The 26,858-nt window shown below is 32.6% G+C and overlaps 2 protein-coding genes across 2 annotated transcripts; both read left to right on the forward strand.

Moving 5' to 3' along the window:
• Positions 1-231: 231 nt before the first annotated feature.
• LOC132726732 (adenosine deaminase AGSA-like) lies at positions 232-7,478 on the forward strand. Its single transcript, XM_060712087.1, has 9 exons — positions 232-719; positions 1,872-2,018; positions 2,487-2,553; positions 3,165-3,366; positions 3,790-3,917; positions 4,404-4,609; positions 5,143-5,300; positions 5,571-5,773; positions 6,266-7,478. The coding sequence occupies exons 1-9, from the start codon at positions 347-349 to the stop codon at positions 6,381-6,383; spliced, it is 1,602 nt and encodes a 533-aa protein (XP_060568070.1). The 5' UTR covers positions 232-346; the 3' UTR covers positions 6,384-7,478.
• A 9,852-nt stretch (positions 7,479-17,330) lies between these two features.
• Positions 17,331-22,268, forward strand: LOC132726737 (uncharacterized; the record flags this gene model as incomplete). The annotated part of the gene is made up of 3 exons (XM_060712095.1): positions 17,331-17,415; positions 18,246-18,461; positions 20,362-22,268. Coding segments are annotated over exons 1-3 (2,208 nt in total), but the record flags the coding sequence as incomplete, so codon positions are not given.
• Positions 22,269-26,858: the final 4,590 nt, after the last annotated feature.

The following is a 26,858-nucleotide window of genomic DNA, read 5'->3' on the forward strand; positions in this document are numbered from 1 at the left end:
ACACTTACCACACATATAGTCTGTTCAAAATATTGCCAACATTGTGTAATAACAGAGACTTTTATTAATGAAAAACAAGAATAAAGTTACAAGTATTTTATGCATTCATTGTTTGAAATAGATATATAAATAGCCATCCAAAAGGAAACACATTTAGTTTAGCATGAATTTATACCTGATTTGATACAGTCATTTATTTATTTGATATTTTGGAAACAAACTATAAACGGAAGTCGACTTTGACAGCTGTTTGTGTATTGACTTTTGGTTTCAGTTTTGGACTGTCACATGAAACTAACAGGGTGTTTGGTTGTTTTTCTTGTTGTGTGATTTATATCTTGCGGTCATGGATGTGTACAGGGTCATACGGAGGTATTCTGTTGTGTTCCTTTTGGCTGTTTCATTGAAAAATGTTGTGTCAACACCAGTTTCTCAGTTTTCTATGGCAAGAAAGTTGACCAGTGCCTTATATAAAGATGACTACATGCAGAAACGACAACACATCATTTCAGACGAGCAGGATCAAAGACTCGGAGGTGAAATAGTTTTGAATAAAGATGAACAGGCCGTGAATGACAAATTGTTAAAACTAAAACAAACTGAAATAGACAATGCACATTACCAAGGGAAACCGTTTGGTCCTGCTATGAACTTCTTAAAATCAAAGTCTGTTTATGAGGAAAGCCAAATTTTCAAGTTGATACAAACGATGCCAAAAGGTAGGATGATACGTTACAATTTAAATTTTAATGTCAAAGTTCAGTCAATACATTTCTTGTGTAAAATATAACTGACGCTTTGAATTTATTGTTTGTGTTTTTTAAACTTCATATTATAATTGCATGTAAAAAAGTTTCCTTGTTATAATTTTATATACCATTAAATTAGTCATAATGATTGTCTTAATCATTGATGTGCCTGCTTTAACAAGATCAAAAATGTCAAATTTACAATATTACACTAAATCTGGGTTACTGATCGAAGTTTTCAGATATGAGTTCACTTGTTGCTTTATGTTTTATCTGCCACCAATACTAGCTAGTGTTCTAATTAAACAAGTCAGCAAATGGCTATATTGTGTATCTTTGTTTCTTTATCGCGTGACATGGTCATAGTTTTATATTCAGTCAATATATACATGTACAAAGATATATAGAGCAACACGATTTTTTTTTATCAAATATTACTTAGCCTTTTCAATATTCACACAGTTTCATTTTGACTGAAATCTTTCCGGCAACTGACTCGGTGCATATATTGTATGTTATAAAGATAAATAACCTTGCGTTTGTGTAAACATTTATACTAAAAAATCAATATCCGTCTTCCCAGCTCACACCAAATGAGATATATCGAACTTGATTGATTTTATCGGTATTTTATCAGAACGATATCTGTTGAACAGATATATTGATACCCGATAGTTCACAATGACAGAGTATGGTTATATGCACAAAATAATATATCATAATATCATAACACCTGTGCAGTCAATTATGCATCGCCATTTCATCTCTCTGGTATTTATCTGTACAACAATGTGCAATACTAGTATTATGTTTTCATTATTAGTCATCAGTCGAGCTCATGTTACACATGTAAATTTCATATAACAAGTGTATAAGTTGTTATGTGAAATAATAAAGAATCTACTTAATAAAGAATCTACTTGGTAGATAAACGAACTTTACCCCAGTTACAGAGTCAATTTAATTAATCATAATGAATATAAAAGAATAAAATGTAGTGGGTCATCATCATTGAGGTAACCTCCTGAAATTGTTAACGTTTTCTTCTTGGATTTTTACCCAGCAGACTTTCAGTCATCATGAAGATGGATATTTATAATTAATTGTTTATTCCTATTTCAGGCGGCGCACTACACGTACATGACTGCTCCATCTCAGACATCAAGTGGTTGGTAAAGAATGTCACGTATAGAGATAACTGTTACATGTGTTACGATCTCAAAAATGAAATATCATTTCAGTTCTTTCAAACACCACCAGTTAACAAAGGTATATAGATATGTACAAAAATACATACATTACTTTAACGTTCCGCGTGCAAATTAGGTCACTAAGACTTGTAATACGCTTTAATATATTGTAATCAAGACTGATGATGGGCTCAAAAAATTGTATACTTGTCGCATACCGTTACAAGTTAAACACGAACATTTGGCTTTAAATGTTGTAATGATATCAGTTTAACCTGATACATTTTACCTTGACCATTACATGTTAGTTTTATTCCATTAATACTTGAATGGGTAGCTCTTATTTAAGACAGAAACAGTTCCGTAATATTACAATGGTAGATATAAGTACTGTACACAAAATAGAAAACATTACAAATTTTTTCAAGGCATTTCAGTCAATTTCAATTTGCTTAGCAAAAACTTCCACAGTCAAGTTTGAAAACTTATAATTGCCCATATAAGTAGTGACTGCGATATAGTCTTCTTGTTGATTTAATAACTTCAGATTGCCCATGGAAACCAGTTGGTCAGTACAGACAACAGTCGGGAAATGTATCTCATTTTGATGATACGTAAGTTAATAAGAAAATACTTAATATTTATATGACTGTATTGTGTTATAATGAAATGATCTTTTTACGAAAAAGAACCCATTTTTCCAGTCGTTGTTCGGAAAATAAATGTGCATTTCTATGTTATTAGCTCAATTAAGAACTTTGGGGTTGATTGACTGAACACTTGCTTGATGCTTTTTGTTTCATTAGCCATATGTCTTTGGAGTCATAGCGTTTGGTCACAGCCAAAGCCTTAACCCCAGCAGGAATTATTATTTAATTATAGATCTACCCTTTTGCGAATTTTGAAAGTCTTCGGTAAACTTTTTTTGCGTGCATTTCTACTTTGCACAACATTTAAAGGTGTTATAACGGAAAACTCATATATATTATGTGTCACTTACCAAGACCCATAACTCTAGCATATATTTTCACCGGATAATCATCTACGTAGACTTCATGGCTGTTGTACTATGATTACTTGTACTGTAAAGCAAAAGGAATATACAAATTTGCTTAAATAAAATTATTTCTTCAAATAATAAAACATGTTTGCATGAAGTACAATTATAGTATAGATTTTAACCCTAACATGTATTTATTTTGTTTTCCTTAATCTGATGTAATAGGTTGATTAAGTCTATGATCCTTACTGGCGAATATGCAGACTTAGACATTAACACTATATGGCAAAGGTTTGAGGGAATACTTACTCGGGCTAACGGTCTGATCAACTATAAACCTGTATTTAGCGACTATTATTATGAAGCACTACGGGAATTCAATGAAGATAATGTCCAGTATGTGGAGGTCCGAGCACTTCTTCCTGAGGTATGTGAAACCACTAAAAATACTGGCATCCGGGTCAGTGTATGACATTCAACAGTTCTAATGATTTATAATGAATAATGTTCGAAACCCTTAGTTTTACATCAAGCCTAATTATTTTGAATGAATACGAATACGGAAGATAGTTATTAAAACTTTTAAAATTATTTCATAGGGTAATATAGATTCTTAAGTAGGAATATTTTCTAGAAGTACTAAGTTGTTCTTTCATGTATACATGGCGTAACGTTTCCACATGAGATTTCGATTCCCGGAATACATGTACTCTTATTTTCACATGCTGCCAAGATACCTATATTTCTTGATTAAGGATTCATGTTTTATTAGTCGCCGGTTAAAACCGGCGACTATATTTGTTCATACAATGTATGTATGAATATGTTGTATCATGTCATATCGTTTTAGGTATACGAACTGGATGGTTCCACGCTTAACACCCAGCAAGTCATGCAGATTTACAAAGATACAACAGACAGGTTCCTAGCTACAAATAAAAACTTTACTGGAGCAAAAATTATAAAGACAAATCTTCGGTAAGTATTTAACCATTTCTAAAGGCGTAGCGTTATTTAGAAGTTGATTTTAATCAGATTTGCTATTATACTACTAATACCACTTGTTTTGGATTATTTTGTTTTTATTTATTTTAAGTTATGTAAATAAAAAAATGAAATGTCTCGTCGTCGTAAGTGATGACGTCGTAAGTGATTATTACGAAACGTTACACCCCAGTCGTTTTATTTTATTGAATTCTATAAACATGAATCAATTTTAGGTTGTAAATAATTTCATTACTTTTTACAAATAGTTTAAGAAAACATATTTTAGGTGAATTTCGAGCGCTTAAAAGGGTGCAGGCGGGTGTGTGGAGGCTGACTAATAAACTCTTTTTTAGAGAAGTTGCATTACATTGTATACGCTTGGAAAACCTTAACAGAACAATATTCAAGTACGTCTGGTGGCGACAAGTATCATATCCATCTCCCTTATCTCAAATGAAAACTCATTCTTTATTTCAGGTTTAAATCTCCAGATGATATTCTAGATGATATTAAAAATTCAATACAATTAATGCAGCAGTTCCCAGATCATTTTGCTGGATATGACCTGGTTGGTCAGGAAGATCCGGGCAAGACACTGTTGTATTATATAGACGCGTTGAGATATCCCTCTCTACAAAGTCCACCTATAAAACTGCCGTACTTCTTTCACGCTGGAGAAACTGGTAATTACAAATGTCTTCATCAACTTAAGTCATTCCATATTGCAGTGGTCATATAACAATCTTTATATTGTTATGGCATTCCACAAGGTGCCCAGTCTTGCTGAAATTAAAGTACGACAAACGGACAACTGAAAAGAAAATCTATCAGCCTATTTTATTAATTATGTCATGAAAAAATCACACATTCCAAGGAGAAACAAACTCACTATAGTTTGTGTTAAAATATCTCAGAATCTGTTAAGGTTTCAAATTATTTTTAAACATGTGATTTGATGTACGTAAAATTTATTTTTATCTGTCACTTGGTACATGTTGCTACCTTTGTCACGTCCCTGTTACACCATAGGACACCAGTACTTTTAAGTTCCAAGAAGCAGACCAGAAGTTACAATAACCTATTTTCATTACCGAGCGCAAATTAATACATTCATGTATGTACTCATAATACGTCATATTCATACTTTCATGAACATCAATTTGCGATTCATCACCCATTTTTTTATGATTTAAACTTATTCATTTTAAATTTACAGATTGGCAGGGCACGAGAGTAGATGATAATCTGATAGATGCAGTATTGTTGAACACTTCAAGAATAGGACATGGTTATGCTTTACCGAAACATCCAGAAGTTATGAAAATAGTTCGGCAGCAAGATATTGCTATCGAGGTTAATCCAATATCTAACCAAGTAAGATCTTTTTTCTATTCTTTGCGAATATGGTCATTATTCCGTTATATATTTTCAATATACTTCATTAACCACTGAATTCAATTATAGGTAGTTAAAACTAGATTCAAATAACTTAAATGATAACAAAACAAGGACCTGTTTTAGGAACCAATAGCTCGATCGCCATACCTTCACGGAATATTTTTTATTGCGTAATTTCTCTGTGAATGATGACGCAATTGTGAGCACCTCGAAGACTTGAAATAGTTCTGTTGTGATTTGTTTCAGGTTTTAAAGCTTGTGGACGACATGCAGAATCACCCGGGTTCGGTGTTATTAGCTGAAGGACTTCCGGTTGTTATAAGTTCAGATGACCCGGCTGTGTGGGGAGCAAAGGGACTTTCCTATGATTTCTACGCTGCTTTTATGGCATTGTCAGGCAAAGACGACGGACTAGAAGTTCTAAAACAACTTGCTATGAATTCGCTAATGTAAGTACATGTTGGTTCATGAGTTTCAGTAGGTATCATAATTATATAATGTAATTGGTTGTCCTTTACATCATTTTCAAAGAAGTATTTGATTTACAACTATATTTCAAACCAACAAATTCAAAAACAGAATAAATGCATGAACAGAATAAAATGTCCCGGAACAAAAAAATGTGTTGCTACATCAAGCAGAGGTTTTACCGTTTAGCAAAAATTTCGTGCATGGGCCATTGTCTCTTACGTGAATTTACAAACATATTGCTTTCATTTCAGATTCCTATGAAAACATTGTTAAAATAATTTTGTGAACATATATATGTATATATAGCTTTATACATTTAAAAAGGTTTTTAATCTAGGCCTACCTGATTATAATACAATGCACCTGAACTCCATACTGAATTTTTACACAATTATTATAATGCACTCAAAATTAAGGGGATTTTTTGCTTAGTTAATTGTTCATTGCCATTAAATTACCTGTAATTTCAGATATAGTGCACTTGAAGATAAGAAAAAAGTTCAAGCATTGAAAGATTGGGAGGAGAAATGGAAAACGTTTATAGATAAGACAGTCGGACAGATGAACGGAAGTATCTTAATCGGATAAAGTGCTCATTAAATTTATTGTACACTGGTGCTGAGAAATGCTCAGATATTGAAGTTCTGTTTAACAATATTTCCTCTCACAAAACATTTTACACAGCATTCTGACCCCATGAGGAAACCAACATACCACTAGTGCACAAATTTCTTCTTTTTTTTTTACTTTTTACAATTTTATGAAAGAACATAATTCCCACTTACTATGGTACCATTTTTAATTTTTTCTGTATTTATTGCGCAAATCAGCTTAAATAAACTGGCATGTATTTTCCCGCGGCGAGTACATGATAGGCGCTTTCTAAGACCCCACAAGTGTTGTTTCTATCTATTTTACTGAGTTGACTATAGTCATAATCAATTGTTCCTTGTCATTCTGTTATTTCTCATATAGCAAAGTCGACTAAATTAATTTCTTATACATGGATGTGTGGATATGTTTTTACAATCACAATTTTCATGACTTACTATATGCAGCTATAAATGCTTATTCAAACGCTTCTTCATTTTCCAAAAGGTGTTCTTGAAAGTCGTTTGCGAACATATCTTATTTAAATTTTTAAACGTACTCACAACGCTTGCATTTTTGCTATTGTAAGTAACTGTAGCTCTCAGTCTGCTTTATATCTTACCACTGGAATATCAGCTAAACAATTATTTCAAATAATATATAAATAAATAAATGAGATGCAGACACTATGTGTTTTATTGCCAAACGGCGTACATGTTTAACATTTATAAAGTACTTAGCATTAAAATAACTTAATTGTGAATGTCGATCTTCCTATATTAATAGATACAAATATCCTAAAATAAATATTTATTATAAAATAAGCAAAGTTGTCGCAAATAAACAAACACTTGATGGATTTATAAAAAATCACAACATCACGAGAGCAGGCGGGCATGGCGTTTCAGTTCGTAAATTTAAGTATAGCTACCAATAATATAAATGTTACGTAATATAATGGTTTGATGAAAACGTTTTATTAATACATGTACATGTATTTCGGGAAGTTCTGTCCTGCGTCGATAAAATATCACAACGCACCAAAGATAAAGAGTGAGACGACTTTGGAAAGTAGGAATAGTGTACGCGGTAAATTAACATAAAAACGTGCATAATTTGACGTCAGATTTAAATAACGTTTTCTGGGTGACGTCATTTTCTGCACTATGTTGGTTTTCTCATGGGCGGCCTAAATGATAGTGGTTTATAAATTAATTGTCAAAAGGAGGAAAAACACCACAGACAGTTAATTACCATTTCATGTACAATTTACATGTCTCAATCTGTTACCATTTCTGGACAGTAATTTAACTTCATGTACTTTTATGGTAATTGTATTATTAATTAATTTGACATTTTTTATTTTAATTAAGACATTTTAGATGATATCTTAAAGTGATATACGAGTATATTTGTTTATTATATACATGTACGGTGATTTTGTATTGATATTGTGATATTATGATTTTTGTATAATTATGTTTTAAGAGTACATGTTAATGCTAGACCGTTTCCATGTCAACTAGTTTTGATCATTTATCTTTTTATATATATATTTCTTTATATAGTCAAATGTAACAACTTTTACATTTTACAAAACAGCAGTTTTAACTTTGAAAAATCTATTTCTTCAGGTGCTACTGTATACATGTACTCGTATTTTGAATGTATACCATAACAATTTTAAAGTATTTTAGTTTATAACTAACTGTATTGACATTGCATTATTGCCGTGTTTCCTGCTTGTTAAAACACCAGTCACCAAGATAAAAACACCATGCAGGTGCCTAGATGTCAACAGACGCCGAGATGACAACACCAGGCGCCGGTCCTTCTGTGTATTAATTATGGGTCACGAGCAGTCACTTAGGTAGAACCAATCTTCTATTTTGTAAACTAGCTATTAAAATAAAGCGATTGAACATCACTGGCGAGATTCGAACCCACACAGGCGAAGGTGGGTACACTACAGATATTGCTGCTGTCGTCAGCTATTTTTTATTTATGGGGGGGATTGTATTTGATAAATATCACAATGTTTAAACATGTACACGTGCATACATTAATAGTCATGACTGTATTCCATGCACAAAACCTATTTAGTGTAGACTTCTTGTACAACTATAAAGAGCGGGTGAAGGGTAAATCAAATCTTCGGAGGATAGTGCAATATACAGTACAGAGGTTACAGATAGATTTATAAATAAATATTAAATACAAATATTTATAGGTATTTTTTTTTAATGTGCACCGGTACAAAGCATGCATCAACGCTCGGACCTCCGGTAATATTCTCATTCAAATAGATTATTAGTGGGTTTTTTTTCGTTGGATTTTTTATCACATAATGTTTTCTACATGATATTTTAATTCTTGATATTTGTAATGTGAGTTCATATAATAACATGATATTTTTAATTGATTTTATACATATATCTTCATTATCAATATATACATTCACTTTTTATACATCCTCTGTGTGCTTTACAATGTCTCTTTTTATAGGTAGTAGTATGATGTAAAATATATTTTGAAATATGTTCTACAGTCATTAAACTTACATTGTTATGCATATGAATACATTTGAATGTTACATTTTTTATACATTTGAATACATGTGAATATTTTTATAAAAATTGTGGTAAGAAATGCCTAGAACCTTAAGTTCATACATTATGATACTATTATTAGCTCTCTATTTTATTTTAATTTCAAGTAACAAAATACCATGCTTTTTTGTTCAATTATAAAAGGGTATATTTTAGCACTTATGTCAACCATAAGTTGTTTTTTATGCAGATGTATTGTAATTTACCGACCTAGTTTGTTTTTGTGTTGTTTTTATTTTTGTATAATTTATTCACTGTGCTAATTAATGTTCAATTAATATGCTTGTTGATGATGATATTGTTGTTGTTTATGTATGACATGTTTTTGTTTGATGATAATCAACTGCACTGGTAATTATTTTTACATTTTTTAAATGTATTTGATTTTAGTGACAAGTATATAGTTTCATATATGAACGATTCGCTTGTCTCTTGTAATTCTTATATAGAATGGCTGTGTTCATGTTTTATGATATTGTTTGTATAAACTGCGTGTACATACATAGATGAGACTTAAATAAATAAATACAAGAAAAAAATTGTGTTAGACAAGTGATATTATCGAATAAACATGATGTAACTATAGTCTTTTCTGTTGTCGTGCACTCGAAATGTATATGTATGTCTTATATAATGCCAAAAAAAAGTATTAAATTGACTGTTTAACGGTCTTTTTATTTAAATTTATGTGGTCATTTGGTGTTTATACATGTATATCTTATAGTAAATTGAATTTATGTTATATAGGTAACAAAATGCCGTTTATAAATGTTTAACATGTTTCATATTTTTTCCATATATCCATGATTATTCCTTAGGAACTGAACGTATATGAATTTCCGCTGATCCAAATGTAAATTTACCCACCTGACTTTCCTCCATATTGACTAATTTTTGTGTCGATTTTTCATGCAGCCTTCGTGAACGTATTCTTTCCACCGTTGGTTATGGTGTGTGCGAATGGGGGGAAAATGTCGCAAACGATTCTGTTCACGAAATCTGACAAATATTCAAACAAACCATATATGGATTTGGTTTCAAATAAAGGAACCGGCGGTCAAAATTCAATCTGAATTTATAAGCCTTAAAGTATGAGAGTATGGTTAGTGTAGGCAATCCCAATCACTTTATGGAAAGCGTTATTTTTTGCACGATATTTTATGCCTTTTTTGGCTACAGCATTTGTATTTTGTCCTTAAAATCAATATATTTCCACACTGCTTATTCTACTTGAAAATCGTGGCATGCAGGAAAAATAGAAAACAACATGAACATTTCAAACTGATTATTTAACAATATTTTTCAAACATTATACAATGACTACAGCAAATATCATTTGAAAATATTAACCCCTTAATGAGAACGACATCGTCGTATACCCATGGTTGATTAACATGTAATCATGGTAAATGTTAATGGTTCGGCCGTGGGTATCCGACGATGTGACAACAAAAGTTATCCGTATAACTTGTCATTGGAAATCTCGGAACATATATTTTCTTGCACACACTTAGTACTGATTTTTAAAACTTATATAGATTGATTATTCTGTCAAAGGAAAAATTACATTTTTAAATAAATTATTTTGTCCGTATAGTGTGGAATTATAAAGAAATAAAATGATGTGATTCGGATTGCTTTAGATTCTGAATGCCTTCACGTACTGTACGAGTTTATATCGGGTTATATCTCTGGATAAAATGACCAGTTCACAAAAACGTTTTGCTACCAATGAAGCTTTTGAACTGTTATTTTATAGAAGGGAATACATTGACTGGTTAAAACGTACTAGCTGGAAAAATGCCCAGGCAAGTAATATATCGACTGATTTCTTTGTAGATGGAAGCGATCCACATCAATAAAGATTGCTTTGATTTCATCCAATCCAATAAAATATATTCATGTGATTATTTGTGTAAGTTCGTCAACGGTCTGCAATGAGAGTCTAACCACCAGTTGCAGAGGAGCCATCTGCACGGGTAAATCGCACGTGTTATTATTCATGTATAGCAAACGTTCTACACTGGGAGGCTTTGAAATATCATAGAAAAACACCCTACGCATTTACCCATAAGATCTGCTGAAGCTTATCAGCCAATAAATCACTTTCAACTGTATATCTCCCACTGAGTTGAGGGTCTGGCCATCACTAATTTGCTGAATTCCGGTAAGTGCTTATCAGCTAGAAAATCACTTTTAATTGACGTCACTAATTGGCCCTCTGTGTCCTTATCTAATGGCCCTAAAGTTGACGGATCATTTTTTTTATATCTGTATATGCAGTTCTCATAGATCATATGGTACACACGCATATATTTGGCAGTGCTTTTCTCCGTTCTATGAAATGGGCTTTATTAGTGATAAACATCTTTTTAGATAAAGTTCTATAGTTAAAAGTGACTGTTAATCATGTTTTAGGTCATTAACAATTTGTCAATAGCTACTTTTTGACAATAAATGATTGTGAATTTATTTTTTTTTGGCTTTGTGAATGGCACCCTATTTTGGCCCCAAAACTTCATGAAGAAAATAAAACTTCTACGGAAATGAACAGGTAAGTGCTATTTTTCAATATAATTTTTATTTTTCAATAAATAATTTTTATAACAAGAGAGAAAGATGTCTTATCTAAATCTTTTGGACATAGGCTGGACCAAAATTAAATAAAATAATAAGGCATTTTTTTGGCATTTCTTAAAGTCCCATGTAAAGAAAAACAACTTAGTATATTTGCAAATGATGGGGTTCATTAAATGTTAAAAAGGTTTGTAAAACCGCCTATCTGTGAGTTAGTGTACAGCTTTAAGAGGACATCGATGTTTTTTATTACAGAAAATGCTTAAAATATCAAACAATCAAATCTAATTATTTCAAGTTTATTTTATTTCCTGTTGCAGTACATGTAGATAACCTTTTTTCCAATACGCCATGCATTCGTATCTTTTTTTCACATTTGTATAAGATTTAAAGAAATATTCTATGTTTTGCATATACATGTGTTTTATCTTATACTTTTTTAACTTTGAGTTCTGAGAAAGGAAAGAGAGAAACAGAGACAATATTGCAATGCTATGGAATTCTTATTCTTAAAATTCATTTTATTATTTGTCTTTGGATATGAGATTGTGTGCATGCAAGATAAAAACCAGTTTAATGTATAATGGAAAAAAAAATAAATAAGCGACACGAGACTGTTTTATCTATTTTATAATAGTGTATGCAAACAATTATTTAAAGATAAGTTTAAAAAAAATGACTGATACAGTATGTAATTTGATTTAAAAAGTTCAAACAATTCTTCAAGATCTGTGATAAAACTTACTTCAGCAATAATGAACACACTGCTCAGTGCTTACCCACGGATTTATATTACATATGTAATATAAATCCGTGGCTTACCATATTTTCAATGAGTTATTAATGATAAAAATCAAATTTTCTTAGATCTAGATCTACTTTTTATTATTTAATAATTACAGTATCGATAATGCATTGATTACATAAATGTACATGCTAAGGACTGTCTTTGTTATTTCTTACTATAACCACGGCTTTAGTTACATTTATTTAATTAAAGCCGTGCTAGACTTGAAACATTTAACATTTTCAGCGAATAGAACCCTGCTGAGAAGAAATAACGATAAAATCCAAGGGGATCAAAATAAAATGTTTTCTGCGAAAGGCGCGAAAAGGGAAAGCACTCTTGATATTCGATCATGACATTCTGTTGTTTACAATATGAGATGACTTGTGAAGATCTACTTAACAAATAATAAATACAGGTAACTGTTAAACGAACTGTAATGTCTGTTTTCTCAGACTACAGTAAATGAAATGAATTACAAGAATACATTTTTATATAATTTTTCGTACTCAAAACTTTCGAACTTCACTGTCTACCATTCGCCCTCTACTAATCCTATAAATTTGACCTTGCTTTAAGATATTTTTGCTTCTGGGCAAAGCAACGTCGGGCTTGACCGACAGAAACTACAATAAACCCGTTACGTCTGATATATTGGACTACCCTGTACCATTTAGTCAAATCCCTGCTAGAGACTTAATTTGTGCATCACTTGGGAGGAAACAAATCAGGTGAAAAGGAAATTATAGTTTAAAATTGATAAGAGCAGGTCTATTTATATGAAATGAAATTAATTAATTTCATTAATGAAAATAGTTTTTACATAACACGATTTTCAAGGAAGAGTAATCTCGCTAGCAACAACTGAAGAATACGTCAATAATATTAAGCCTCCCTTGCCCCTGAAAAACCTGTCAGCTAGTCAGACCGACTGTACCTGAAAGTCATCTGACCATGTGGAAATATGTTGGTCATGTCCGTCGGTCTGACAGTTTTTGTGTAGTCATTATTCTAACAATTATAACACAATTATACTTTACACATGTAATTTTTCTCATCACATCGGGAAGAATTTCATTCAGCTAATTTGATATCCACTAATATAGCTGCTTCTCGGCACTCGCTATCATTCAAATGAAATCTTTAATTTTACTGTAAAATTATTCTCTCTAACAGATAAAATATATACAGTGAAAACTCTGAAAACCGGACCCTCTGAAAACCGGAATCCTCTGAAAACCGGACCATATTAAAAGTCCCGTATTTTCTCCTTATATGTTCATTGAAAAAAATCCTCTGAATACCGGAACCTCTGAATTCCGAAAACCGGACGCTTTTCTGTGGCTTCTAATGCTAAACATGCATACAAAATCCTCTGAAAACCGGACAGCAATTTTAAGTGTCAACTTTCTGTGTATTTTAAAGTATATTAAAACATAATCTCAACAGGTGACATGTTCAATTACCAGTTAATGATCACCCTTTTTATCTATGCAGGTGTGAAAACACTTGTGTGTGTTAATTTCTTATTGGCAATTAAATCATAGCTCTTTCATTATAATTGTGCCTTTCCCTGTATAGGTATGATTTTTCTAAATGTTTTTAATTTGTTGTGTGTTTTTTTCTTCTTTAAATATAAAATGTCTAAAAGAATTAGAAACTTTTGTAAAATGATTCCTGTTTTGCTAAAAAAATTGATCTTTGTTTAGATATTTATTATATGCAAAAGTAGTAATACTAAATTCCATTAATTACATATTTTAAAAGCCAATTAAAACAAGATATATTTCAGACAATGTGTTGTTTAAATTTCTGATTTTCTGAATTATATTCATGGATTTGCATAATAAAATTACTTAAGACATTTATTGTTAAAAGAAATTAAAATATGACTTAGACAAAAATGTTAAAAAGTAAATACATGACTGTACAAAATGTTTTAACAAAGTCATTGTTCAAACACATCATAATTATCAATAAATGTATAAAACCTCTGAAAATCGGAATCCTCTGAAAACCGGACATTTGGTCAAGTCTGGAGAGGGTCCGGTTTTCAGAGTTTTTACTGTATTATTTTGATGGCTACCATGTATCGGCTCGTGAAAATGAATTAGTAGTGATTCACCACAATATTCAATAACAATTCACCACAGTGGAATAATGATTCGCCACAGTAGGATTAAAGCAATAATTGTGTGTGACTGGTCTTTAAATTAACTCGTGGAAAAGGAAATAAAATTTAAACAATATGTTCATAAAAGAGAAATAAAGTTATCTGTCTGTCTGTAAATTATTAATCTGACTAGCAATAAATATAATAATATGTTTTGGCATTCAGTCTGTCCTTGTTAAGTTACAATGTGTTACAATTTATGTAAATTTGGTTTACATGTGCATTTTTTAAATAAAAGCTGATTTTATTATAATTTTCGTTTGATGATTAATTTCTATAAGTAACTAAGGAAATTTAAAATGGAAAAAAATAAAAGGAAACCATCAAAAGTTTGAAATGGGTGTAAAAAATTTGTATTTTAGCATTGGGGCGAATTGTCATTTAATTGTGGAATTGTGGAAATTGTATTTGCTCTGTGGTGAATCGTTATTGTGGCAAATAATGTTACATTACTGCAAAAATGTAGGCCATGCGCACAAATGGGAACCCAAGTAGAAGCACCATTGCATTGCTTTCTCACATGACAGAATCCAAAGACACTGCTGTGGCTTAAACTTACAATGGTGAGAGACAAGTGGTTTGAAGTCAACAACATTAATGACTAAACCAGTTGGCCAAGGTGGCCCATTAGGATGGTTAAATAGGCGAAAAAACGAATGTGATGAAAATATCACAAAGTTTGGCATGAAAGTACGGTATATGAGATAGGGGGTTATAGGGTTAAAATTTATTTAGTTAGGTAAACTACCTCATTCCCAGTTGATATCATTTTTAAAACTAAATAAAAAGGTATGTAACATGAATTTTTGTTTGTATTTACAGAAATGAATCAAGGAAGCTTTGGTTCAAACCAGCAAAGTGCTTATACTGCAGTCCCTATGGTAATGCAGTCATCATTTGTGCAGCAACCTGTCTACCATAGTTACATGCCTGGAGCACAACAAATTCAAAATGTATATAGTCCAAACCATACACCGAGGTAGGTACAGTCAGTCCTGTCATTTATGTAACTTCGTATGACCCCTCCTTGGTCGAGGGGTTAGAGTCAATGACTTCTAATCCAGTTACCTCTCTGGCATCCCCGGGAGATGCTTTGGTAGTTTAGCATGGAGGAAGGTAGTCTAGTACTGGTGTAACTCTCCAGGAACGATGGCTAGGAAACTACCTGCCTATATGACTGAAATACTGTTGGGAAAAGGCGTAAAATGAAATAAACAATGTAACTTTGTGATACAAGAACATTTACAGCAGCAATACACAACTCTACTTAATAAAGTGTCTCTAATACAGTCTTGAAAAAATGTTAAATTTTTAAAACCTTTTGATATTAAAATTTTTATGCCAATACATTTTAACATATTTTATACGCCCGTTTGAAAAACGGGACGTATAATGGGAACGCCCCTGGCGGGGGGTGGGCGCGTCCAATTTTGTCCGGAGCATATCTCCTACATGTATGGAGGGATTTTAATGAAACTTCATAGAAATGATCACCACTATGAGGAGCAGTGTCGCGCACATGAACCAGGTCTCTAGGTCAAAGGTCAAGGTCACACTTAGAGGTCATTGAAAAATGCTTGTCCGGAGCAAAACTTCCACATGTATAGAGGGATTTCAATATTACTTGGCACAAATGTTCACCATTGTGAGGCGGAGTGTCGCGTGCAAGATTCAGGTCCTTTCGGCCAAGGTCAAGGTCACACATAGAGGTCAAAGTTCAGATAAAAATATGAAGATGTGTATATGGACCATTTAGTCATCATTTATTGAGGGATTGTAACACAAATGGTCATTATCAATACTATGGCTGTGATACATATAATTTAGGTCAATATATACAAGGTCAAGGTCACTAAAGATGATGAAATATCCAGATTTTGTAAATAGAATTTAATCAAAGGGGGACAACAAAGTTATTACTTTGTTCATAAATGACTTACACAATTACTCCCCTTGATCTACTTTCACTTTCAATTCTAAAAATAGAATTTAATCAAAGGGCATAAAATAATCCTCTTTCTTGGACTTGAGTATGTTCTAAAGAATGTAACATTTATTTACACATGTTTCATTCATTGGTCAAGATTCTTAACTGTGATAACTATGGTGTTCTGTAGACTTAGTATTTGTTCATAAAGATCATACAGTAATTACCTTATCAAATGTAAATACTTTCCCATAGAAATTTAATTATATTTTAATTTTCAAGTAAATATCAGTTCAGCTCATTCAAAGATTAAGAATTGTAATGAAATGTATTTCCCTAGAATAAAATCTTAAATCAGAATTTTTTAGTTATTAAATTACAATTACATGTACTTTTTATCTTCCCTACTGATTTGTTTTAAGGTTCATTTAACAACACAGTGCCAAGGATAAAAACTTGCTTGCTAGATAACACTTATCCATAATGCCCCCATCTCCATCTAAAGCTTTCGTAAACGGGCGTATTTTGTGACTATGGCACCCTTGTTTGGTATTTGAAAAATATAATTATTTTAATAACTGTGGAAACAAATCCAAAATGACCTGATAGTATCTCCATTCAATGGACAGAACTAAGATTCATAGCAATGAAATTGTCTTTAATTGTGGAGTATAGATATACCAACCAAATTTGTAACTTACCTGTAGTAGTCTAAACATTTAAGATCTCTGTTTTCACTGCTGCAGCAATCTGTCTTGCAATGGTAGGCATACTTGTGTAGAGTTTGTTTACAGAAAATAAGATGAGCCACTGTATCAATTGGACAATTATCAAACTGACTTTATATAATAATCACCCTTAGGGTATTTAGATGGGTATATTTTATCTGATTAAGGTACAATTTAATGGTGTGAAAGGTTTTAAAACAGACAAATTACAGGGATCAGATTCTTTAGGTAAACTTGACACACACATAAAAAGTCCTTTTATATAAGGAAAATGTTGGGCTGACTGAAACAAGGTCAGATAAGAATGGAGTCATTGAATTCAGTGGGTCCTTCATACAGTCTGAACTGTAGTTGCAAGATTGATTTGGTCAATGTTTCTCCTTTATAATTTTTTCACCATGCACTCAACACAGGTTTACTGTTGCTGGATAGTTCCATTGGCTGTTTAAGATGGCAAAAAGAAGTTCTACTACTTGTGAAAATACTGTTTTGAAGCTCACATAAAGAAATGAAATTACAAACTTAAAATAGAACGAACAAATTTCTTCTTTTTAAGTTATTGCTTTAATGTTTTACAAATATTTCAGGTCGATGTATATTCAGCATCACGCCCAGTTACAGTCAGTGGCACCTCAGACTGCAAGTCCTCAAGGATTGATGTTTTGTCACAAAATATACCCCCTCCTTTTACCCAAGTGCCCCCGGTATTAACATAAGTATAATTTAAAAATTATAATCTACAAGTATTCAATAGATATAAGATCTTTAAGAATAAAATGATTTAGTTGAAATTAATGGTTAATAAAAAGATGCCACAAGAATACTCAATCGACATTTTATGAATTACATTATGTAAAATTATTAAGTAATCTTATTTGTCAGATATGTTGTTGCTCTTATTTAATGTCTGGCGTGTTTTACAATTTCTATTGCAGAAATATGTTTGAAATTTATAAATACTTAGGCCAATGTTACTAGTTTTTGAACCCATCTTTTTTTAAACCCATGTAATAAAGTATATTTTCATAGATTTATTGACTATAAATTCATTATTACAGCGAGGTCAAGCAATATTTACCCTCCCGCTCCCCCTCAGCAGTATATGTCCGCTGCCCAACAACCAGACACCGCATACCTACCTGCAAATTTACCCCCTTTGATACCTCATCATCCTCATGAAAACTTTGAGTATGCCACCTTCCTCAGTGGCAGCACAGTTGGTCGGTACTGCGTCACCACCATCACCCTACAGATTGCCTGTAACACCAAGAAAGGTATTTTTTTATTATTTAAATGATTCTTATAGTCTCATACAGCACCACCAACATTGTATTAGAATTAAGTTACTATGACAGCATCTTATAATTATCTACACTAAATGGGAGAATATTTTCTCTTTAGTATTTAAAACATGAGAGTACTTTTGCAGACCTACTTTTCTAGCAGGGCAACTTCCCAATATAACAAAACAGTTATTAGTTCAAACAATTCTTAAACTAGAATCTCTTTACATAATCTTTTCAACATCAGAAAACTTGATGTTCTTTTTCCTGTATGATATAAATTTTGCCCTTATAACTTTCAACACTTCAACTTTTCAGGGTTGTCATTCTAAAAACTTCAAAACTTAGAAAGCACTTTTGTTGTATGTGATAAAACCAAAAATGACTGCCTAAAATTCAAAACACACATTCTCAGAATTTTTTTAATGGCAACACAGCTTATACTGCAGTCACTTATTTTCTGTTTTCAGTAGCCCCCTGCCAATCAGCTTTACCCAACTGTGATACCTTCTCGTCTGAAATTACTTGCAGAGCATTATGCAGTAAATCTAAGAATGGTAGGACATTGTATGATATCATCTTTTTCCATGTTAAATTATATTTTTGAGAGCAAAAATCTTGAAAACACTTAAGATAATTATTTACTAAATGAATTCTAATTTTAAAGAAGAGAAAAGTAACAGTATAATTGTATTGAGCAAGTATTTAAGAAGAAAGCAGAGTAAGAGTTAAACTATATTTTAACGCAATCATGTCAGTGTTTAGTTATCCCTGCGAGCATTTAATTTGGCAAGGTGACATTCCCTACTGTTGGCAGATTACCACAACATTCAATTTTTGTGCTACAACAGGAATTTTTAAAATAGTTGCTATTTCATCTGTCCGTCTGTTTATCCATTCATCAGTCCATCAAGCTGCTTTATTTAATTACATCTCGCCAATATTTTGTGCAAAAATTCAATTTAAACTTGATTTGATAACTATCCAACAAAAACAGCATCATATATTAACAGTGTTTTCTGGTTTATTTTCTAACAATTGATGAAGCATTGGCTTTTTCTTCATTGACATTGTACAGGAACATATTTTCAGGTACTTTTGGAATTCTGAAAACTCAATGCAATGCATCTACATGTACATACTCAGTAAATAAATAAAGATGTACATATTAATTAGGCTGTTTCATTGATGGACAATTTTGTATCGATATATCAAAGAGGACCAAATAGATCAACAATATTAATCGACCTTTAAACGTAAATACCAATGAAAAACCTTTAAAATGTGTTGTAAATGAAATCATGGTGTTAGCATGCTTGTATAGACTATAAAATACTATAAAACTAACAGAAAGTTCTTTTTTCTGTATTTTGATCAACTTGGGACAATTGAAAACAAAGTTTAAAGTTTCAAAGTTAAAACGGAGAAAAAAGTGAACTTTCTTATTAGGCAAAATTGAGAGATAATTTACTAACAGAAATAAATAAATTTTAAGCTTGATCAATTTAAAAGTGACATTTGATTGATATGTATCGGATATGAATTATTGATGATATAATGGATATTTGATATTCAATGGACAAGGCCCTACATTATTATTTTTGTTCTAATTAAATATAAACCAAGCATATCAATTTATGTATCTTTACATGTCTAGTAGGAGAATTTAGGTGACAGAATCATATGCAATATCTAGTCTATGACTGTAAGCTAAATGATGCAGAATGACTTAAGATACTTCATGCTCATACGAACATATCAATCAGATTTTGAATATTAGGTATGTACATTTGTAATTATATATTCAATTTATTAGAAACCATATTATTATTGATTAATGGTGTTGTTAGAAAAACGTTTTATTTTAATGATTTTTTAATACTGAATACAGAAAAATCGAACACTTCATCAGACATGTCCATGAAAAGTTCTGCTCAACATGGTATTAAAGTAAGAAATTCTGTGACTGCAACGACAGCCGATTCAACTAAGTCAGTAATCTCACCGTCCTCTGGTCCAAATTTTCCAAAGTTATTATCAGCTGATAGAGGGATTGATATCAAAAATAGCGAAGATGAAAACAGTAAAAGTGATATACAAAATCTAGTAGATTATTATGTTAATAAACATGTTGGTTTGAGTCATCCAAAAGTTGTAGATAACGGTCAAGTTAAACAAATGGACAAAAGTGAAACGGAAGCATCTTCTAAAGATAATCTCAACAACAACAATAGTGCAGCTGAAAGTGATACCAGTGATCTTAAGAAAGTTCTCCAGTTTCCATACAAACTTGAGGAAAATTCAAATGTCAGCAGTAATGTGATGAAGAAAAACAGTGATGTGCTTAATTGGTTGTCAAAATCAGAAAGTGAACTTGGCGAAGGTTATCCAAATACTTTGGTAGAGGACCTCAGCAATGAAAGTGTATTGAAAGAGGTTAATGGTGATGTAACATTGGCAACAGAAGAACAGGAGAGACGTCATTGCCCCAAGCTTGATGTCAGAAAGAATTCTGTTGATTCATTAAAGTCGGAAGTAGCACTTGTCAATGAATATGTGGCTACTAATGATAATTACGCAGCGAAAAAGATAAACAATTTCTTTGAAGGAGGTTCTGATGTTGTTATAGAAGAGCATGAATTATTATTGCAAAATATGGCAGATGATTTTAGCGAATACAGTCAAGATAATATTCTGATCGAGGACAATGTAGGTATCAGATCAGATATTGTTCATGAAGCTAAAGAAAACATTCTACATGTGAAGAAGGGAAAAGATGATTCGGATGATTTTGAGAAATTCTTTTTTAAAGTGACTGCATCAAGACATGGGATATCCATTTCAAGTCCTGAGAAAGAGCCTGATGTAGGTAATGGTGAGGTTCCAAATAACTCTCAGTCTCTGAAAACTGTAAATGATATAAGCAGTGTTGAGGGTTCACAGAGTGATGTTGGGGATGCATTTAAGTTTAAGGCTTCTCAAAGTGGAATCATAGTGCAGGATCCCAGAGAGAGGGCAGAATTTTCCACTGACAGTGATGCTGAGCTAGACCAGTCTTACAGAGATAGGGCAAATTTGCAAAGAAAAAGACATATGTCAACCCCAATTCCATCTAATATAAAACTTGATCCAAAAATACCAGAATTTAAACCTAGGTCAAGGAAGAGAGCAGTATCATGTGGACTGAGAGCTGAGGCAATATCTGAAGTGGATCATAAGAAGGAAATTGACTCGACTATAAGAGCTGATGCACCTGCCTTTGTACCAATTTCGAAAACAACTGACCCAAAGAAAAATAATGACATTATTGCATCACAACAAAAGGAACAGAAACAAGAAAATACAGCTCAAATTGACAATACACCATTGTCAAAAGAGTCAGCATGTAACACAACCATAGCAATTCAAGCTCAACCTGATACTTCTGATGTTTATGTAGAAACTGTTAAAAAAGTTACAAAAGAATCAAGCACAGTTACAAGCACTTGTGACTGTAGAGATGTTAGTGTTAACACTGTTACTGATGCAGAAATAGATGGTGAAAATGAGGTTGTTAAAAGATCATCAAGAAGATTCTCCAGTAAAGCTACTAATACAGATATGTCTAACAAGAGGACAATTGGAACACAGCATTCTTCAATAGAGAAAGTAAAGCCTCAAATGAATGATCAGGACACTATGACAGAATTATTGCCAGAGTTAGGTGAAGGCTGTGGAGGACCTTGTTTAGATGTTTTAGGAGCGGCACAGATACTGCAGAAACAGGCTGTTCTGATGAAAAGTATTGGGCAGATTCAGGTTTGTTAATTTTTAACCAGGTTTTCAACGAAAACCGGGTTATTGTAATGCCGAAGTCGGCGGGCGGGCGTCAACTTTTGGTTTCCGCTCAATAACTTTAGTTTGCTTTGGCCTATTGACACCAAACTTGGTGTATCGATAGCTTATATTAAGGGGCAGGTTGGGATTGCTACCCAGGTGTCTGTGATCAAGGTCAAGGTCACTGTTACTAAAAATAGAAATTCAGTTTCCGCTCAATAACTTGAGTTTGCTTTGACCTATTGACACCAAACTTGGTGTATGGATAGCTTATATCAAGAGGCAGCTTGGGATTGCTACCCAGGTGTCTGTGATCAAGGTCAAGGTCACTGTTACTAAAAATAGAAATTCAGTTTCCGCTCAATAACTTGAGTTTGGTTTGGCCTATTGACACCAAACTTGGTGTATGGATAGCTGATATCATTGGGATTGCTATCCAGGTGTCTGTGATCAAGGTCAAGGTCACTGTTACTAAAAATAGAAATTCAGTTTCTGCTCTATAACTTGAGTTTGGTTTGGCCTATTGACACCAAACTTGGTCTATGGATAGCTTATATCAAGAGGCAGCTTTGGATTGCTACCCAGGTGTCTGTGATCAAGGTCAAGGTCACTGTTACTGAAAATAGAAATTCAGTTTCCGCTCAATAACTTGAGTTTGCTTTGGCCTATCGACACCAAACTTGGTGTATGGATAGCTTATATCAAGAGGCAGCATGGGATTGCTATCCAGGTGTCTGTGATCAAGGTCAAGGTCACTGTTACTAAAAATAGAAATTCAGTTTCCCCTCTATAACTTGAGTTTGCTTTGGCCTATTGATACCTAACTAGGTGTATGGATAGCTTATATCAAGAGGCAGCTTGGGATTGCTACCCAGGTGTCTGTTATCAAGGTCAAGGTCACTGTTACTAAAAATAGAAATTCAGTTTCTGCTCAATAACTTGAGTTTGGTTTGGCCTATTGACACCAAACTTGATGTATGGATAGCTTATATCAAGAGGCATCATGGGATTGCTATCCAGGTGTCTGTGATCAAGGTCAAGGTCACTGTTACTAAAAATAGAAATTCAGTTTCCACTCAATAACTTGAATTTGCTTTGGCCTTTTGACATCAAGAGGCAGCTTGGGATTGCTACCCAGGTGTCTGTGATCAAGGTTAATGTATTTAGTTTTCATGTTATAACTTGAGTTTGCTTTGACCTTTTGACGTAAACTTGCTGAGTGGCAGCTTTGGATTGCTACTTAGATATCTGGGAGCAAGTTCAAGGTCATTTGCTTACAATAGAATTTTCAGCTTCTACCCAATAACTTCAGTGCACTTTGACCTATTGATTGCTGTCACATAAAAACTTGGCCGTTGAAAACCTGGTTTTCGTCGCATTGCGGCGCTTCGTCTTTTTCACGTGACAGTGAGTGTTTATGTCTGTATATATAAATATGTGTTGATGTGTGTAGATTTATCATTTTCTTGAGACTAACTCAAGTGTGATTTTTTTTTTAGCAAACCATAACAGACCAAAACAAAAAGCACAGAAAATATCTGTTAAACATTCTTTTTAGCTCACCTGTCACAAAGTGACAGGGTGAGCTTTTGTGATCGCTTTTCGTCCGGCGTCCGTCGTCCGTCCGTCGTCCGTAAACTTTTACTTTAAATGACATCTCCTCATAAACCACAAGGCCAATTTCATCCAAACTTCACAGGAATGTTCCTTTGGTGGTCACCTTTAAAAATTGTTCAAAGAATTTAATTCCATGCAGAACTCTGGTTGCCATGGCAACCGAAAGAAAAAACTTTAAATATCTTCTTTTAAAAAACCATAAGAGCTAGAGCTTAGATATTTGGCATGAAACATCTTCTAGTGAGTGTCTACCAAGTTTGTTCAAATAAAAGCCCTGGGGTCAAAATTGGCCCCGCCCCGGGGGGGTCATTGATTTTCCCTATATGCATATAGTGAAAACTTAAAAAATCTTTTTTTAAAGAACTCAAAGAGCTATGGCTAAGATATTGAGCATCAAACATGTTCTTATAGGTGTCTATCAAGTTTGTTCAAAGAAAAGCCCTGGGGTCAAAATTGGCCCCGCCCCAGGGGGTCATTGATTTTCTCTATATGCATATACTAAAAACTTAAAAAATCTTCTTTTAAAGAACCAAAAGAGTTAGAGCTAAGATATTTAGCATGAAACATGTTCTAATAAGTGTCTACCAAGTTTGTTCAAATAAAAGCCCTGGGGTCAAAATTGACCCCGCCCGGGGGGGTCATTGATTTTTCCCTATATATGCATATAGTAAAAACTTAAAAATCTTCTTTTAAAGAACTCAAAGAGCTATGGTTAAGATATTTAGCATCAAACATGTTCTAATAGGTGTCTACCAAGTTTGTTCAAATAAAAGCCCCGGGGTCAAAATTGGCCCCGCCCCGGGGGTCATTGATTTTCCTTATATGTGTATAGCAAAAAACTTAAAAAATCTTTTTTGAAAAAACCCAAATAGCTAGAGTTAAGATATTAAGCATGAAACATCTTTTTAGTGAGTGTCTACAAAGTTTGTTCAAATAAAAGACCTGGGGTCAAAATTGGCCCTGCCCCCGGGGTCATTGATTTTCCTTATATGTGTATAGCAAAAACTTAAAATCTTCTTTGAAAAAACCCAAATAGCTAGAGTTTAGATATTAAGCATGAAATATATTCTAGTAAGTGTCTACAAAGTTTGTTCAAATAAAAACCCTGGGGTCATAACTGGCCCGGCCCCAGGCGTGTCATTGTTTTTAACTATATGTGTATAGTAAAAACTTTAAAAAAATCTTCTTTTAAATAGCCCAATGAGCTAGAGCTTAGATGTTTAGCATGAAACATTTTCTTATGGGTGTCTACCAAGTTTGTGCAAATAAAAGCCCTTTGGTTAAATTGGCCCTGCAATGTTGGGGGGGGGGGGGGGGGTTGGGGCGGCCTTATATACAGGTGAGCGACCTCAGGGCCATCATGGCCCTCTTGTATAATAATTACATTTGAATTTAGAAACCACACATAATTTAATAAACTGGGTGTTGTTACAATTTACAATGTTTTCAGTAAACATAGATGTAATTCAGCACTTGATTTTTCCCTGCATATAGTAACATCATTCAGATAATCAACACAAAAAAGATTAACATTGTTATAATTGTAACCAGGTGAAAAAATAATATTCATTACCATTTATTTATAGAATGAGATGAAAGAATCAGACGTGAAAAGAGGGAAAAATTTCAAATAAAAGACAATATTCTTAAGTTTGTTCTGGATGTAATTGGACTGTTCACTGAAAGGTAAAAGCTGTGCTGAATTTTTTTTTAAGTCTGCTTTAGTTGGGGATGATCCATTGCTTAATATGGGATTCCTATTTCAAAATTCTATGAATAACAAACAAGATCTTTGTCAGATGTGCACTGATGTGCAGGTTGGCCTCATAACTATACTGGCAGGTCACCTCTGCTGTTAGCACTTTTGAGAGTTAAGTACTTAATTACTAGGGTATCCAGAATTTTGTAAATTTTTATGCTAATACATGTTTATTTGTGATTTCAACAGGAAAATGTCGGTTAACTATATATGTTAAATGGCTGTTCCAAAAAAAGGTGTTGATTCTTATAATTTATATAGGTTATTTAATGTTTATGAATAAAGGGAATGATTAACTTAGAAGTAAACAAAGAGACCAGTCCAACCTTAATTTCTGAATTTTGAGCAAAAATCCTCAATCCTTAATGCTATTTGTCAGATGCCGAAAATTCTGTAAAAAAAATACCCTCCCAAACACATTTGTATTCACATTCAGTTATTGGTTTAACTATGATTTGTGGTGCTTTCAGAGTTGAACCTTGCAAGTTGAAAGAATGAAGATAGAGAGAAAACTCCAGGTGTTTGTAGATGAATCATTAATTCATGCAAAGGTATGTATAAAATGCACATGTTGATGGGTTTAAATTGGATAAAAAATAGAAAAATGTTTCTTTACATATTTTGAATTTCTGTTCGTAAATCCAGTTTTCTCACCAAAGTAATAACAACAAGTTATTAAAAGTGCTATTTACACAAGTCATCACCTTATTGCAGTAACAGGTTAACTCCTATTAAAATTTAATAGGAGATAACCTGTTACTGTACTAAGGTGACAAAGTGTTTTATTTTTAAAAAACTTAGATTTGTGAATTGTTTTCTATGAAGCATTAATAAAAAATGTCAAAGATATTTTTTACTTAATACAAAATCAATGTAATTAGTAAAATTTAGATGTTATGTTTTAGGGCGAAATAACAATACATGTTTATGGATAAGTTTCCAGGTTTTATAAATTAACACTTCAACATTTTACTTACAAGTGTAAATGACATAAATTTTATCTTTTTAAAAAATAATTTTTGAATGTACTTTACTTTGTCAAATTTATCCCGGTATTTTAAATTAACTAAATTTAAGTACTCATGTATTTATCCCCAAACAGACCAAATTTTTTTTATTTGGTAGGCATTCCCAAAGGAAACTTCCTCTGCATAATTATTGTACTTTTGTTTAGATCATTGTTCAAAAAAATGTTC

Source organism: Ruditapes philippinarum, unplaced genomic scaffold, assembly GCF_026571515.1.
Source record: "Ruditapes philippinarum isolate M1 unplaced genomic scaffold, ASM2657151v2 ctg886_1_1_1_1, whole genome shotgun sequence".
NCBI classification, from domain to species: Eukaryota; Metazoa; Mollusca; class Bivalvia; order Venerida; family Veneridae; genus Ruditapes; species Ruditapes philippinarum.